This window comes from Euleptes europaea, chromosome 13 (genome assembly GCF_029931775.1).
Source record: "Euleptes europaea isolate rEulEur1 chromosome 13, rEulEur1.hap1, whole genome shotgun sequence".
Taxonomy (NCBI): domain Eukaryota; kingdom Metazoa; phylum Chordata; class Lepidosauria; order Squamata; family Sphaerodactylidae; genus Euleptes; species Euleptes europaea.
The window spans coordinates 10174808-10189255 of NC_079324.1; the positions used below are offsets into that span (position 1 = coordinate 10174808).

The following is a 14448-nucleotide window of genomic DNA, read 5'->3' on the forward strand; positions in this document are numbered from 1 at the left end:
GCAGTAAAGCTCTTTGTCAGATGTTCTCCCAGAATCGTCCAAAGAAAGCTCCACGCTCCTTCCAGCTGTGGTTTTCTTGTCCCACGAGACTCATAATGAAATTATTGCAAGCTGAATTTGGGGGGAGAGAGAGAGAGAGGGAGAGAGAGAGAGGAGCGACACTATTATAGACTTCCCCACCGACTACTGGATTTTGGTACAGTCCAAAGAGTTTGCAGGTTAATAAGCCAAGCGTGTTTTGTTTGCCGTATTGATTTTGGTGTGTGTGTTTGCCTGACAGCTCACGAAGCCCCCGAGAGGAAGCAGGATAATCCAGGTAAGCGCTTGGTGTCATTATACAAGGATTGCTTTAGCAGGATTCATTTATTGACATTTCCCCGTCCGAAGAGCCGAGGTGCTTATGGGACGGTGAATGAAGTCAGCTCTTTCTGGCAGTGGAGAAACGGATTAAATTGCAGCATGCATGTTTTTAAGGATTAGGTGCTGTGCAAAACCACACTGTGTGCGCTCTGGGAGTTGAAAAGATTCCCAGCGAATGTGGCGTCACGTGGGCATTTATTCTGAGCAAAGTTTGACTTTGCGTCAACTCTCCATTCAGTTCTGCAGGCTGCATTAGAAACAGTCACAGGTGTTATCAGAGGGTGAAATGCTCTTTTGGAAATCAGATGGTGGCTTCCAGCTTTATAGTCGGCAAATGGTGAAATATACCGCATTTATGGCCATCTAAAAATATCTGCCATATGTATGTGTTCATTGCAACTTTTCTTATGTCCCCTGTTAAAGATGCACAGATGATTCAACATGATGTCACCTTTGACCAACTTTTACCTAGCCTGGAGATCAGCTGTAACCCCAGGAGATCTCCAGCCACCACCTGGAGGTTGGCAACCCTAAGAAAAGGGAGTATAACTGTTGTAAATAAATTGGTGGGAGCGGCACAAGAGGAGAGGTATGCACTCTGGAGTAGTGCTGCTATGGGCTAGCCCAGTTCCAAGGCAGGTTGCCAGGGTGGAGACTCTGCAGCCCAGAGAGGTGTACCCACTGGCCACACCCTGGCTACAGCCCTGAGCTTGATGCGAAACCTCCCTCTGTTTTTTGTTTTGCCTGCAGCAAAAGTGTGTGGCCATTTATGCTTGGGGGTTAGCAGCGCGTTCCAGGCCGAAGTGCCCCACAGCTTTTTTTTTGCACACTGAACCGTCATTCAGGAAGTCACTGTGAAGCCGGTGCATACCTCCTTCGCATTTCTTAAGAGCCCCTTTAACATGACCTTTTGTGTTTGCTCCGCCCTCGCAGCGAAGAATCCCCTCAAAGCAGCATGCAAAATTCACAGCCGGCGGTTAGCAATGCAAACGGTGGTTGCTAATGGAAGGAACGAAGGAGCAGGCGAGTGGGGGTGTGTGTTGGAATTTCTCCTTTTGCGTCAGGACCGTGAATAGGCATCTTAAAGGTTGCATTTAAAAAAGAGCTTTGAGTGAGCATCAAAATTGACCCTGCATAAATGGCCTGTGTGTGAGAGAGAGAGAGGATTGCTGAGTCTGGTAGACCACAAAACGCGGTCCATTCAACCTAATGGGTGAGCAGCTTTGAAAGAAACAAAACCAACGCTTGAGTAACAGGTGGATTCAGATCAGCATTTCCCCCACAGGCTGTGATTGGATCAGCCTAACCTTCCTCACAGGATTGTTATGTGGATAAAATGGAGGAGAGGAGAATGATGTAAATAGCTTTGGTCCCCATTGGGGAGAAGGGCAAAATAAAAATGAATTACATTAATTAACTAATACTACTACCAGTGCAGGGAGGAAAGGCATCATGGTACAGCCTGATCTTACCAGATCTCAGAAGATAAGCAGGGTTCAGTACTTGGAAGGTAGACCACCAAGGAAGACCACCAAGGCAACCTCTGCAGAGGCAGACAATGGCAAACCACCTCTGCTTCTCACTTGCCTTGAAAGCCCCTTGCTGGGGTCGTAAGCTGTGACTTGACAGTACTTTGCACATGTATATACACCCACCACACACACACACACACACTACCAGTGCATCATTTATATAGTTAGGGTTGCCACATCCAAGTGGTGGCTGGAGATTTCTTGGGATTACAACTGATCCCCAGGCGACAGGGATCAGTTCACCTGGAGAAAATGGCCACTTTGGAAGGTGGACTGTATGGCATTATACCCCATTGAAGTCCCTCCCCTCCTCAAACCCCATCCTTTCCAGGCTCCACCCCCAAAATCTCCAGGTATTTCCCAACCTGGAGCTGGCAACCCTATATATAGCAATTCTCGTTGTTCCAAGTGCTTCACATCCATTCTGTGTAATAATCCACAGTTTTATGACATAGGATAATAGGGCCTCATAAGGCAGGATAGGCTAAGAAAGAAAGCCTGACTGATCTAGGGCAACCAACAAGCTTCATGGCAGGTTCAGAATTTGAATTCAGGTCTCCTGGACCCGTCTGACACTCTAACCCCTGCTCTCATTCTCAAAATACAACAAATGTTTAGTTCATGCTGGTTTTATTATTGGCTTATTCCAAGTCTTTTAATTTAAAATATTGTCAAAGGCTTTCAAGGTCAGAGTTCATTGGTTCTTGTAGGTTATCCGGGCTGTGTGACCGTGGCCTTGGTATTTTCTTTCCTGACGTTTCGCCAGCAGCTGTGGCAGGCATCTTCAGAGGAGTAACACTGAAGGACAGTGTCTCTCAGTGTCAAGGGCGTAGGAAGAGTAATATATAGTCAGAAAGGGGTTGGGTTTGAGCTGAATCATTGTCCTGCAAAAAGTATCAAAGGTAATGTGCTAACCATTGTCCTGTAAGTATCAAGATAATGTGCTAATGAGGGTGTGGTATGTTAATATGGAACCATTGTATCCTGAAGTGATCTGTTAATGTGTGAAATCCAAAGCTAATCCGCATGGCTATTGTGGACTGTAGTCTTTGTTAGTCTGGAGGTTTTCAGGACAGGAAGCCAAGCCTTATTCATTCTTAAACTCTCTTCTGTTAAAGTTGTGTCTTTTAATTTACTTTATATTTGTGTCTATTATGTTGTTATTTTTATTTGTTTTAGTATTTATTGATGGAAGTAGACTTGAGACCCAATGCTGAGAGGCAGTGGAAAATGTCTTTTTTTAATTACTATTCCCCTCCCCCCCAAGAATTGTTCTAATATAAAATTACAAAGACATAATTAATGTCATAAATTCCACATGTTATTATAAATAGATCAATGATTTGCACAAACATTAAATAGAAAAGTAAATATAGTTCATATGTTTAATAATTAAAACATTATTAGACTATTTTTTAAAAATACCATAGAAAACAATAGAACCGGGATAGTTTATGTATTACTATAAGATTTCCTTTCATACTGCAGTTCTTAAAAAATCTAAAAGTCTTGCTCTGAAGTAGCTTCTTGCTTTTGCATTGGATATCAACTGGATAGTAAAAGGCTTATTCCTTATCTCTTCCTCTTGCTCAGACATGCCTTCGTCAGCAAAACCCTTCAAAGATCAGAAGTATTGGGAACTTAAACAGCAATGCATTGAACAAAAGAAACTCTTTGAAGACCCCGAATTTCCAGCTTCTGATGCATCTCTTTTCTACAGTGGACCTCCACCAAGGAAAGTGGACTGGAAACGCCCAAAGGTATGCATTCTCCTTGGGGTAGACTAGCCTTTGGTACTCCTTCTGTAATATAGGTTTGGTGGTGGAAAGGGATGTCAAGTCACAGCCAGCATAGGATGACCCTGAAGGGATTTCAAGGCATGAGATGTTCAGAGGTGGCCTCTGCGTAGCAGCCCCGGGCTTCACTGGCAGCCTCCCCTCTAAGTACTCACCAGGGCCAACCCTGCTTAGCTTCTGAGATCTGATGAGATCCGGGTAGCCTCGGCCATCCTGGTCGGGGCAATATATAGTCACTCTTCATTTTCAAGAGGAAGTGAGATAAGTGGGGGTGGATTCAAGCCAGAGATGTTGAAGGTGGGATTCCCAAATAGGGTCTGTATGCATGCGTTTGGAGTCCGCTCTGGGATATATGAAGGATCAGTAAAGAAGAAGATGCCCTTTGGAAACGAACAGAGAGCTTTTCCCTGGTCACCAGCAGAGGAAACAGCAGTCCAATACCGTTTCTAGACTATAGAGATCAGCTCCCCTGGAGAAAATGGAAACTTCTGAGAGTGGACTGCCTGGCATTATACCCCACAGAGGCCCCTCCCCTCTCCAAATTCTGCCCTCCACAGGCTCTACCCCTAAATCTCCGGGAATTTGCCAATCCAGAGTTGGCAACCCTAGCAGGAGAAACTGAAACAGCTTCATCTCAGAAGGGGGTTTGCAGTTTACTGTCTTGGTTTTCTTCTCTATTTTTTCAGCCTAGGTGAGAAGCAGGACCGAATTCTTTTTAAAAAATGTCTGGATGGGCGGTGGGGGGGATTATCTTCTGCAAAAGGGAAGAGGAAAGCAAATAGGTTTGAGTAGCACCATTATGGACACTTTTATGGCTACATCCTGGGTATGAGAGCCAGAGGCACGAAGGGAGTGACTATCATGTGCCTCTTGTGTGTCTGCTCTAGTTATGGTGATGTATACAAAACAAATCACAGCGGAGCCTCTTGCAAGACACTTTCTTTTGCTACTTAACCTCCAATGTGCCAAAAGAGAGGATATAAACTGTGCCGAACCTACCCCCTTACTAATAATGTTGCCCCTTTCTCTGAAACTGGATATGAAGCCCCTGTAAGGAGAGGAATAGAAGTCTGGGGGTAGTACTGTGCAGTGGTCAGAGGCTGGGGTGAACTGGGTTCAGATCCTCACGCTGCCATGAAGATCACAAGGTGACTTATGCCGTTTATGCAGGGATGTTTCCCTTTTGCCAGAATGCTTTGGGGCTTCCTTTGGGTTATGCATGCCATTTCTACCCGTCAGAGGTCGCCTCGCTCTCCCCACGCATTTTGCCCATGTTTTCCAGATGCTGTTTTAGCCAGAATCTGGAAAATGCGGCCAAAACGTGCGGGGAGAGTGAGGTGACCTCTGACGAATGGAAAAGTCATGCATAATCAAATGGAAGCCCTGAAGCAGTCAGCGGGGGTGACCCCAGGAAACGTCCCTGCATAAAAGGCCTTAGGGCCAGGCAGTCTCTTGCCATGTGAATTATTGCATTGGGTTGTTGTGAGGATAAAATAGGAGGGGGTAATGGCAACCTGGACTTAGAGGAAGGGTGAGACAATATTTTAATTTACAGAATAAAGGTGAGGTGTGAGTGTGTTCTAGAGTTGAAATGGTTTTGCAAAACGTCAAGCTCTCACAGTTTTAAGCTCCTTGGCAAAAGTTTTAAGCTTTCTGAATTCAACTTTGTGAGTTCTAAATGTTTCCTAATACTCATTTTGAAACTTGATTTTGGGGTATGCTTTTTTAAAAATTCTTTTTGATTAGTTTTAAAGCAAAAAAGAACACTTTAGTGTTCTAAATTAAATAACTTTACATCTGGCTTCCTATTATAAGCTGGGCCTTGTTTACAAGACGTTTTTGGAACAGCATAGGGACGCCAGCCTCCAGGTAGGACCTGGGTATCTCCTGGAATTACAACTCAGTTACTACTCATCATTGGAGAACTTATATCTGAATTTTTGTAGGCCAATGAAAGCAAAAAGCATTTGAGATCTTCTTGAATCCAGTTACACCTTTCTAAGTTCATTGAAGTCAGTAGGCTTGCTGAGGACTCTGTAGGCTTGTTCAGTGACTCCACATTCTGTAATCTGGGAAACAGAACTAGCTGCATCATGTGGGAATAGATGTCTATTTAAGATCATCCAGCAAGTTTCATGCCCTGACCTGGATAGCCCAGGCTAGCCTGATCTCGTCAGATCTCAGAAGCTAAGCAGGGTCAGCCCTGGTTAGTATTTGGATGGGAGACCACCAAGGATTACCAGGGTTGCTGTGCAGAGGAAGGCACTGGCAAACCACCTCTGTTAGTCTCTTGCCTTGAAAACTCCATAAGTGGTCGCCATAAGTCTTGCTGTAACTTAATTCTGTTATATATTTCCTGAATAAATAAGCTCTAACCACTGTACCACCCTGGCTCCCACCTCTCTCTACATCCCCTCTTATATTTAACTGTTATATTATTGATGCAGTCACTGAACTGTGGTGAAAATTCTTTCCCATTGATGTTGGCAAAAGAAAAATGGTCAATTCAAAGTCAGGCTGTTGCCTGTGATTTTCTTTTCTCGTTAACTGCTTTGTTGTATATTATGATAAAACAAAACTGATGGTTATTTTAGCAGGAATTTTCCACCTGTCTATTTTGCCTTGATGCATATAAAACCAAACCTACCCAATCCTCTTATTATCTCTGGGGAGGTTACCGCATTATGTATTCCCAGCGTTGTATTAAGAGTTTGAAAATGTTATAAAAACATCGTTTTAAAAGGGTTTTTGGATGCCACGGCTAAAAAATGGTTGGAAGACGTCTTCACAGCTAAAGGGGCCAAACAAAGTATTTTTTATAACATTTTCAAACTCTTAATACAACGCTGGGAATACATAATGCGGTAACCCCCTGGGTGAATTTTCTAGTACACTGCAGCTGGGAAAATCATATCCAGGCTAGAGAATTGAAAAAGGAACTATCTGTCCAAACCGTTGTCCTCTGCATCTACAAAATCTGACAAGGCACATGTTTTCCACTCTTAAGATCCTGGAAGCCAAAATCTGACTTCAGATACGGTATATTGCCAGGGATGGGGAGCGGGGCGGGGGAGACACTTGGCGTACCTGTTATCAGAGTCCTGGGTTGGCAACCTTTGCTGCAAGCCCATATCAGAAATAAAATATTTTCCCCTTCTTCAAGACTCACGCGATTGTATTAGGGGCTGGGGGCGGAGGGGTTACATGCTTGGTCCAGAGATATGATGCTTGACGGGCAGCCGTGGGCCAGTCGGTCTTTCTTAGCCTAACCTTCCTCAGAGGGTTGTTGTGAAAGTAAAAAGCATGGGGAAACCATGTAAGCTGCCCTGAGTTTCTTAGAAGAAGGGCGGGATCAATATGTATTAGATAGACTTGACAAAAGAACTTTCATTAACAACCGGGAGTGTTTGCCGCTAGATTTATTATTATTTATTTATGTCATCATTCTTATACTCCACCCTCCCCAGCAAAAGCCGGGCTCAGGGCGGCTCACATAACAATAAATATACAATAAAGCCTCAGAATCCCATAAAAACAAAAAATTAAAAACAGATTTGGGGAAGTAATAACACCCAGGCAGCGGGAGGTACAGAAAAACTGTTTGTTATAGACCACTGGTTCCCAACCGGGGGTCCGTGGACCCCCAGGGGTCCGCGAGAACTAAATTAAGGTCCGCGAAACAAAGTTATAAACCCATAATAAATTAATATTTTCAATTAAAAGTTTTCTATTATAAAATATATATATTAAAATATTATTCTAAGTTTAATGTTTAACTAACAGTTATGATTAAAGTTTATTTTCAAATTCCCGGAGTTTTTATTTTGAACCTTGGGGTCCCTGCACTGAACAAAAAAGCCCTAGTGGTCCCTGGTCAAAAGAAGGTTGGGAACCACTGTAATATGGACAGAGAGAAGGGAGAGTTTGAGCCATTCGTTTAGCTGAAAGAGACGGGCCCCTGGGGAGACGGCGGCCCTCCGTGCTGGTTCAACACTGATGCAGGCTCAGCAATTTTGCTACCTGCTATCGCAGCCGGTTTCTTTTCACTGGGCTCTGCCACTGTGTCTATAACAGTGTTGTTAAGGGGAGGGGGATTTCTTTTTTCCTGACATTCTCTCTTTTTTTTAGGTATCGCCTTTGATTTTTCATCTTCCTTCTCTTTCGTTTCTCTTTCATTTCTCTTTCGACGAGCAGTCAGTGTACCTTTTTGTAACCTCAGCCCTTGGACTCTTTTTAAGGTTCACACCATAGGGTGGGGAGTGTTCTAGCAGAAGGGTGGGAAGGCTTGGGGAGAAGCCGGAGAATTGGTTTTTATATGCCGCTTTTCTCTCCCTTTTAAGGAGAATCAAACCAGCCTTCCCTTTCCCTCCCCACAACAGACACCTTTTGAGGTTATCTTACGAACAGATATATTGTTAGATTTTACTTTTTTAATCAATGTTAATTTCTTGAATGTTTGCCTTGCTGGTCAATGACCGTAATAAATTGAAATTGAAATTGACACCTTGTGAGGTAGGTGGGGCTGAGAGAGTTCAGAGAGAACTGTGACTAGCCCAAAGTCACCCAGCTGGCTTCATGTGTAGGAGTGGGGAAACCAACCTGGTTCACCAGATTAGAGTCCACCACTCTTAACCACTACACCACGCTGGCTCTTATGGAAGACACGACCTGCCTCTGAGCATCTACAGAATGAAATTCTGAAATTTAGCACACCCTCCCTTCCTGCCCCTCCTCACTCTGAAGTTCTCTTTTGTCAAAACAAAATGGGCTAGAAACTGACTCCAGATTCCTAAAAAGAGGAAACAAATGGATTTCAAGGAGAAATTGGTTAAAGAGGTATTAAGAGAAATTTCTCTTTAACACCCACCCCATGTGTAAATAACACAGATATTTTAACGGCACCATAAATTTATTCTGTGCCCCCATCCAGAGAGAACTAAACCTGCATGTAGCCATTGTAGAAAGGGCTTTTTCAGGAGGCCAGGTGACCTGTCTGGATACCTGTTTTTAGAGTTAGAATCAAAGAGTTAGCCTTTTAAGAATTGGAAAGAATTCAAGAATCTTATTTATCTGGATCTTGAGCCGGCTCCCACACAGGGCTTGGAGAGGCCAGCAAGGATAAAAGAAAAATGTGGCTGAGAATCTGGGAGAGTGATTTCCCAATGTGGAAGAAGTTGCCCCACACTCCCTATACTGGACCACTGGTTTCAGTAAAGGGATCTTCTCTTATTATCCTGTCTGACCTGCAAACTCAACCAACAGAAGTCTTGTTCAACCCCTTTCTTCCTCTGCTCCCCAACAGCCCCAGGCTGACCCAACAGCTTGGTTGACTGCCCAGTTCGCAATGGGGCTGTGAACCATTGTGGGGCCCCAGACTAAGATTCTCTGTGGTGGCTCCCCCGTTCATATCACATTTGAACATTAGGAAAACGCTTTATAAACTATTAGTTGATCGAGATCCTGAGATCACAGAAAACGTGGCAAGATTCCTAATAATTGCAGTCAGCCAATGGGAACTTAGTCAGAAGAAGGACCATAACATTTAGGAATTAACTATACATAAATTTTATTTTAAATTTTATCCTTCTACATTTTATAAATTGTATTATGCCAATAAAGGTATTTGAATTTGAATATCACATTTGGCACCCTTTGCATTCAGAAGTGTACAGGCACAAACTGCTTGGTCAAAATAGGCATGTGGCTATGGATGCCAGCCTCCAGGTGGGGCCTGGAGATCTCCTGGAATTACAACAGATTTCCAGATGACAGAGATCAGTTCCCCTGGAGAAAATGGTAGTTGTGAACAGTGGACTCTAGGGCATGTGATAGGTGGGGTAGATTTGGCTATTAAAGCAGCTCTTCAGCAAGCTGAGCCCTTGCAGTCCTGGCTGCACCAGAGGGGCCGCTCGGCTGGGATCTCGGCTGTAGCAACTTGAAAATGGGCGTAGGGTTGCCTGGCCCACCGGGAATTTTCCCAGTAAGTTAAAGGCCAATCCACCCCTGTGTGATAACTAACTCCCGGAATTACAGCTCATCTCCAGACTACCGGGATTAGTTCCCCTGGAGGAAATGGCTGCTTTGGAGGGTGGACACTATGACATTGTACCCCACTGAGTTCCCTGTCCTCCCCAGGCTCCATCCCCAAATCTCCAGGAGTTTCGCAACCTGGATCTGACAACCCTGCCCCCCACCCGCCACTAGGGTTGCCAGGTCCCTCTTTGCTACCAGTGGGAGGTTTTCGGGGTGGAGATTGAGGAGGGCTGGTTTTGGGGAGGGGAGGGGCTTCAGTGCCATAGAGTCCAATTGCCAAAGCAGCCAGGTGAACTGATCTCTATCAGCTGGAGATCAGTTGTAATAGCGGGAGATCTCCAGCTAATACCTGGAGGTTTGGAAATTAGCACGGGTGAAAGGTACACAAATGCACAGAGCCAAGTAGCAAAAATGCAAATGTTAATAAGTGCAAAACATCAAAGACAGCAGTGTGAGACAAATAGACCTAACAGCAGTGACTACACAATGTACACTAACAGCAGTGACTACACAATGTACAATATATACATGGATTATAGAATAACCAGGCAAAAAAGTCCTCTTCTTAAGTCTATCAAAGTTGGTTGGTTCCAATTGTATAATATGTTCATCCGGTATGAATCCAGTGAATATAAATCCAAAGATGGGGGACGGCCGTTTCACCTTGGTTTCTTCAGCCCCATATTATCTCATCCATGTAATGGTAATTCCAGAATATAACAAAGTCCACAAAGGTACACTATTAAGCCACAGCAATGTCCACAGGTTCCCAAGTGGGATACTAGCGTAGTAAAAACCTTCAATCTTTGCTTCCAATTAAATCCAGCCGGTTGGAAGGTGGGGCAGTTCAGTCATAACCTGAGGCCGCAGCAGCAAGCAACACTTCCCAGTTCGCCTCATGTTCCTGATAAGCAGGGCTGCCCACTTTGTTGCTTTCCCCCCTCACAAATCCCTCTAATTTTAGTGGTTCAAAACCCACTGAACCTTGGGGGAGGAAGTTCCCATTTGCAGGAGTGCTGTACTTTGCTAGTGAATCTAATAAGTTTAAAAATTGATTGGAGCGCTGTAAAATTTCGAGCACAGGAATCTACATTCGGACGTTAAGTGTAGATTTTTTTAAAAGATGATGTGCCGATTGATTTTCATTGAGAGGAAAATGATGTTGACACAGGATGTAGTGACAAAGAACTGGAAGAGGGCTCCATAGAGCATCCGTCCCCTGGTGTCTGGCAAAGGGAGCTCTGGTTCTTGAAAGCTTCTGCCCTGAAAAGCTTGTTGGTCTCTAAGGTGCTACTTTACTCAAATCTAGCTATTCAACTGCAGACCGGCACGGCTGCCCTCCTGAAACTTAAAAAGAGGCTGGATTGAAGAGGGAAAAAGGAAACTGCATTCTGTTTACTAACCCGACATGGGTGCATTTTTCCAGCAGCTGAGAAGCATCCTATCGAGTGCCAGTCAGCTCCAGCTATAAATATCTCTTCAAGAACTAGAGGAGCACAAGCTCTCCTTGAGTGATTCGGTGGGTGTTTTATAAGCAGATGAGACTTTTCCAAAACCTTCCACCCGTTGCCTTTGTGCAACAACTGAAAAAAGAAAAAAAAAGAAAAAACACCCCACAAACCTTGTCCATCCCAGCTGGTGTTACCTTTTAAAGCTCTCCAGCTTTAATGAAGTGCTAGTCTAAAATTATCCCGTTCTGCTTTAGAGGCTCCCTCAAACCCCCTTTCACAGGTAATCATGTATCTGTCTGACTCCACTGCTTGGGGGAAATGACTATAAATCATTGTTAGACCTCCCAATTAGCAGCATGTGGGTTTATTAACCTTCCTTGGGGTGAGTGGGAATCCCACAAAGCTGTGCTATTATTCTCGACAAGACTGTAAACGGCACAGCCCAATTAAAGAGGGAAGAGGGTCACACTGTCCTTGTGTCGCTGCTTCAAGTGGCTTTCCCGCAGTCTTCCATCATCCCTGGTTCTCGCGGTGCGTTGCTGCTTTCCCACAACTGCTCAGATGGGTTTTCCCCCCACACCTTAGAAGGGGATGGGCATGAAAGGGTTAAATGCACCCCCAGCAGTGGGAGCTCAGGATGCTGGCTTTGCTCCCAGAGATGCATCTGGCAGAGAGGTAGGCTGCCAGCGTGAGTTGCCTTGGCAACCGCATCTCCAAATGGCAGCAGGACCACGGCTGCAAGGGTGTAGCAGTAATGCAGCTCAGTGGCCATCAGAAAGGGGACATTATAAAGAAATTATATAGCTAAATGAAATTTAAAAAAAACACCCCTTGAAGGCCTTAACAGACAAAGCAAATTGTGTGCCATGGGAGATTCATGACTTCTGGGTGCTCAAACTGCCCACTTCACAAACCAGGTTGTGTCTTTGGTTCTTGTAGGTTATCCGGGCTGTGTGACCGTGGTCTTGGTATTTTCTTTCCTGATGTTTCGCCAGCAGCTGTGGCAGGCATCTTCAGAGGAGTAACACTGAAGGACAGTGTCTCTCCTTCAGTGTTACTCCTCTGAAGATGCCTGCCACAGCTGCTGGCGAAACGTCAGGAAAGAAAATACCAAGACCATGGTCACACAGCCCGGATAACCTACAAGAACCAATGAACTCTGACCGTGAAAGCCTTCGACAGGTTGTGTCTTTTTATGATCTGCCCCTACTAACCTGCCTGCACTGAGATTAGGTCCTTCCTCCACATCTCTGCATAATTTAGATTGTTCCATTATTCCCTGTGCCGAGATACACACCAAATTACCTGCTTTCGGGGGAGGCTGCCTGTTGCATCACTGAATGAACAGCTGCTCTGGGATAGTCTCCACCCAATGAAGTGGCATGCTAGATCAATCAAGTCATTTTTAAATGCTAGGCATACCAGGAGCTTGGCACATAGGTATTGAAAGCATATTGTGCTACCCACGATGCAGTCTTGTCTGCAGAATGGTGCTTTGTGTATTTTTCATGCATGTATATCTTCTGTATGTCCAAACCAGAACCCTGGAAGATCTAGTGGCTAGTTTGCACGTAGTGAAGCAGCATGCATGTCAAAGTACAGACAGCACTGATGTTTGGACATCATGGGAACTGAATGCACTGTGAGGATGTATGGACAGTAGCCAGGCTGCCAATACATGTGGATGTCACATCTGAAAAGGGCTTGATTAATGCAGAAATGCAAGGGCTTGGGCTCCTCTAAGGGTGTATGGTAAACAAAAAGTAATTTTTTCTCCATGTAAGATTGAAGGGTGCATCCTATTTTAATTCAGAAAAATGTCCCAGCTATCAGAAGTATAGGAATCAGCAGAATAAGGAATGTCTCTACAAGGGGTCGTGTGTGGGTGTAAAGTGCCGTCAAGTTGCAGCCGACTTACGGTGACCTCAGTAAAGGTTTTTCAAGGCAAGAGAAAAGCAGAGGTGGTTTGCCATCGCCTTCCTCTGCAGAGTCTTCCTTGGTGGTCTCCCTTTCCGCATACTGACCCTGCTTAGCTTCCGACATCTGACGAGGATCTGGTTAGAACATGAATAATAATGGATTTTGTAATGCTTATTGCTGCTTTACAGAAGTTCCAGCACACCAGTATCCAGAGCATTTCCAAGCCAGGTGTTATTTATGGCTCACCTTACAACACCCTCCCCCAAAACCTCAGACAGCCAAGCATTACTTAAGCAGGTCTCCCCCAACAGAATACTTTGTAAAAAAGTTGCTGTAGTAAAGCCAGACCGGTGTGCATTTGCCTGAGTCTGTGAAAAATCTTACAGCTGCTCACCTAAAGTTTCAGATTTACACTGCACCTAATATCTTTCCAATTTTCATTTTAGTGTAGAAACGTTTTCTGCATAACACATTCTCTTAAAATGTCTTCTTTTTTTCTGTTTAGTGCTATTCTTTCCCCCTGATTGCTACCCCCAGAGTTAGCATCATTCATAATCCTATCCTACCCAATGGGAGGTCATAAAGGAAATGCCTTAATAATGCTACATAGTCAATCATATCAGGCCATATTTTCAGTTAGTGTTCAAAGCTATACAAGCTGAGTACCCAGTGAACAGCCTTGGGAAGGGTACCACCACCACCAAGGCCCTGTTTATAGTGGTCACCTGCCTTAACTATGGAAGTAGAGGCAACAAAAGCAGACCCTCTGGTTCTGCCCACTTTCTAAGAACACTTGGTGGACACCAGGAACTGTGTCAGCAGGTGCCATGGCACCCACAGCACCAGGGTGGGGACCCCTGATTTAAAGGTAATGGTGAAAGTGCTGAATTAGCATCTCAAGCAAATAGCCAGCCAGTGTAGCTCTTTTGAAACTAGCAAGGTATGTTTCCAATAACTTGCATCAGTCATCCATTTTGCTTCAGTGTTTTGAAAAAATATATATTGAACAGTCTTCAAGGGAAGACCCAGACAGAGCACATTGAAGAAGCCCAGTCTAAGTTTCACCAGAGCATCATTTTATCAGTTTAACGTATTACTGCTTACATATTGTTTATTGTTTTGTTAGCCACTTCATGCAAGATAGAGAGGAGTAATTTTGGTCCAGCTCTGGTTCTAATGGATATACATTACAAGTATATGGTCCATGGCAAGTTTATGGTCCATGATAAAAACTGCCAAGTAGCAAAGTGGAAACTGGGAGCTGTCTGGGAGGAAAGCAAAAAGTGTCGAAGAGCTCACTGAGTTAAACTAGCTTCAGTCTTCCTTCCCATCCCACACTGTTCTGTGGTATGTGAG

The 14448-nt window shown here is 44.4% G+C and overlaps 1 protein-coding gene across 1 annotated transcript in view; it reads left to right on the forward strand.

The window, feature by feature from the left end:
- The first annotated feature begins 3487 nt into the window (after window positions 1–3487).
- The window catches only part of CAPN6 (calpain 6), an 84058-nt gene continuing 73097 nt past the window's right edge, over window positions 3488–14448 (forward strand). The window contains exon 1 of the mRNA XM_056859423.1: window positions 3488–3652. Coding sequence (XP_056715401.1) covers window positions 3488–3652 — 165 coding nt within the window. The remainder of the gene's footprint in view (window positions 3653–14448) is intronic.